The sequence below is a fragment of the Lontra canadensis genome, unplaced genomic scaffold, assembly GCF_010015895.1.
Source record: "Lontra canadensis isolate GAN:19392208 unplaced genomic scaffold, GSC_riverotter_1.0 scaffold125, whole genome shotgun sequence".
NCBI classification, from domain to species: domain Eukaryota; kingdom Metazoa; phylum Chordata; class Mammalia; order Carnivora; family Mustelidae; genus Lontra; species Lontra canadensis.
In genome coordinates this window covers 5,002,137-5,005,057 of record NW_022631119.1, presented here as the reverse complement: position 1 = coordinate 5,005,057, position 2,921 = coordinate 5,002,137, and the positions used below count along the sequence as shown (strand labels likewise).

At 54.5% G+C, this 2,921-nt stretch overlaps 1 protein-coding gene across 1 annotated transcript; it reads right to left on the bottom strand.

The window, feature by feature from the left end:
• Window positions 1-401: 401 nt before the first annotated feature.
• Window positions 402-2,486, bottom strand: IFNL1 (interferon lambda 1). Its single transcript, XM_032841903.1, has 5 exons — window positions 2,266-2,486; window positions 1,988-2,059; window positions 896-1,039; window positions 707-790; window positions 402-614 (listed from the first exon to the last, which is right to left on the bottom strand). The coding sequence occupies exons 1-5, from the start codon at window positions 2,440-2,442 to the stop codon at window positions 516-518; spliced, it is 576 nt and encodes a 191-aa protein (XP_032697794.1). The 5' UTR covers window positions 2,443-2,486; the 3' UTR covers window positions 402-515.
• Between the last annotated feature and the right edge of the window lie 435 nt (window positions 2,487-2,921).

The following is a 2,921-nucleotide window of genomic DNA, read 5'->3' as shown; positions in this document are numbered from 1 at the left end:
TCATCTTGATTAGACCTCTCTGTGTCCTAGGTGCCCATGGAACAGAGAGATATCCAGTTCACAGATGGGGACAGACAGAGAGACATATAAACGTGTGTTACATGTTCACAGAACGGCGTACATGTGGGTGCGAACTTGCTATTAGGCACCTACAGTCAGACCCAGGTTCAGGCAGACACTCACTTAAATGCATGCATGCACATGGTCGCGGAAATCAGGCACACACAAATATACACAGCCGGTTACACATTTTACCTCCACCTCCCAGACACCCACACTCAGTTGCAGACTCACAATCATACATGTACCCAAGGACTCACTTATTACAGAAGGTTCTAATTCCTTCATGTTTACTTGCGCATATTGTATAAAAGTAGAAAAACAAGCATTTCTTTTGGGTCAGCACTCCGGCTTCATAAATAAGGGGGGAGAGGAAATAACTTAAGGCAGGGCTGGGGCTTAGTGTATCAATTAAGGTCTGGGGTCCCACATGGGCTGGGGGTGGGTCCAGGTCCTCAGACACACAGGTCTCCACTGGCGACACATTCCAGGTCCTTTTTGAGGAGGCGGAAGAGGTTGAACAGGACAGAGGCCTCGAGGCAGCCTTGAGACTCCTGAGAAAGGGAAACATGTTTGCCATTTTCCAGGTGTCCGCCTCCTCCCTCACTCAGGGCCCGGGCATCCATCCCCCTCTTGAGTCACTCACCTTCTTTGAGGCCTCATGAAGCCGGTGCAGCCAGTGGTGGAGGCGGTCTCGGGGCTGAGGGCCTACTATGGGCTGAGCCTTGACCTGTGGGCAGAGGAGGGTGGTGTATGAGGTGGGGCCTAGGGCAGAGGGGTGATGTCCCCTATGCCCAGACCCCACAGAGAGGACCCAGGTGCCCCGAGCACTCACACAGTCCTGGAGCTCAGAGTGGATGTGGCGCAGAGTGTGAAGGGGCTGGTCCAGGATGCCCCCCTGGAACCTATCAGCCATGGTCTCCAGGACCTTTAGGGTCAAGGTCAGCTCAGCCTCCAAGGCCACGGGGCGCTCCCACACCTGATGAGAGGTGAGAAAGAACAGACAAGGTGGAAAGGTGAGGAAGCGGAGGCAAGAAGACCCAGTTACGTGGGGGCAGGTCAGGAGTGCAGGGAAAGGGGGCAGGTGATAGGTGACAGAGGATGAGGACAGGCGATGGGTCAGGTAAGAAGGAGGCAGGAGAAGGGAACACATGCGGAAGGATGCAGATGAAGGATAGAGGTGAGGCAGAAACCTAAGGGAAGATACAGGAGAAAGAGTGAAGTGGTACAAGTGAAATGTGGCTCATGGGGGTCATAGAAGTTCGGAGAGACAGGAAGGGGATGGGTGAACAGAGACAGGTTAGGGAAGCAAGGGGAGGGGGTGCCGGCTGCACAGGTGACCAAGGTGAAGGAAGGAGGCGCAGACTCTGGGAAAGGGCAGTGGAAGAAAGATGATGGGGGACACAAAGGAGAATGTGGTGGGGAGGACAGGTGAGAGGGACAGAGGGAATCAGCATTGAGACTAGACAGTGACAAGCTGGCCAGGGCAAGGGGCTTGGGTGGAAGATAGAACCCCGAGAGAGAAGAAGGGAGAAATGAGAAGGAATTAGGTAAGAGTGATGGGGACAGGTGAAAGAGATAGGGATGTGGGGAGAGGCAAAGAGGTGATAGAAAGGGACCTAAGGGTCTACGGCCATACCACCCTGAATGCACCTGATCTTGTCTGCTCTCGGAAGCTAAGCAGGGTCGGGCCTGGTTAGTACTTGGATGGGAAAGGGACCCAAGGGAGGGATAGGGTCAAGGTAGCAGTTGAGGAAGGACAGGGATGGGGGGTGGGGGTGTGGCAGGGCTGTTGGGGGTGGCACAGGACAGGAGAGGGGAGACCAGACAGAGGGGAGGACAGGTGAGATAAAGGAGGCAAGGGGCCACTTAAAGACTGAGGGAGAGGGGCCAGGTGAGGGCAAGTATGGCCTCACTTCCAACTCACCTGCAGCTGTCTCAGGTCCCGGTTTCTAGGAAAGAGGCGGGAGATGCAACTCCAGTTTTTTAGTGAATTTTCCTAGAGAGTAAGAGCAGAGGTTTAGCCCACAGTAGGAAGGCTGGAGGCTAGCTCATAGCAACAAGGATGGAGGCTGACCTCAAAGGAGAGCAGAAAGGACAGAGGCTAGCCCATCGCAGGAGGATAGAGGTTAGCCCACTGTAGCCAGGTGGCACCTGGGCCAAAGCAGGAGGAGTAGAGGTTAATCCACAATCATAGGGACTCACCAAGGCATCCTTGGCCATCTTGAAGGCTTCCAGCTCCCGTGGTGACAGAGATTTGAACCTGCCAATGTCACAGCCCTTCCAGGTTGTGGCGGGCTTAGAAGTGGGGACGGGGCCAGCTGTGGCCATGCTTAGCCCTGCAGTTACCAGCAGCAGGACCCACGCCATGGCCATGATCATATCGCAACTGCTTCCCTGGCTGCATGGCTCCGTTTTTTAGGCAGGCTAAGTGAGCAGTCCTGGCTGATGTGTGTAAAGGGAAAAGGCAAATGGAAATTGTGATTTTCACAATGACTTGAAAGGCGGGAGTGGGTGGGGTCAGGTAAGGAGTCAGGTGTGCTGCTTTCTGACAGCTCATGGGAGGAGAATGAGGCACAAAAAAGTCAGCTGCAGGAGAAAGGGAGCAGGGGGTGACAGTCTTTTCTGGAAGCCGCAAGGTGAGCTCACAGGTGTGGGTGGGGCCAGATGAGCCCAGAACGGAAGGAAAGAGAAACTGAAATTTGATCCCAGGGCAAAGCCTAAGGATTTCCTGACCTAGTTTAGGAGTTCCTGGAATTTTGGGAATCCACCGATTGAGGCCAAGGCAGGTAGAAGGATAGGAAGTGGTCACAGCAGGGCAGGGACTGGGTGAAGGAAGGGCAGAGGATGAGTGGTGAGGC

Coding starts and splice junctions, on each gene's coding strand:
- IFNL1 (XM_032841903.1), bottom strand. CDS start 2,442: ATGATCATGGCCATGGCGTGGGTCCTGCTGCTGGTAACTGCAGGGCTA. Junction 791..895: donor ACTCTGAGCTCCAGGACTGT/GTGAGTGCTCGG, acceptor CTCTGCCCACAG/GTCAAGGCTCAGCCCATAGT. Junction 615..706: donor TTCATGAGGCCTCAAAGAAG/GTGAGTGACTCA, acceptor TCCCTTTCTCAG/GAGTCTCAAGGCTGCCTCGA.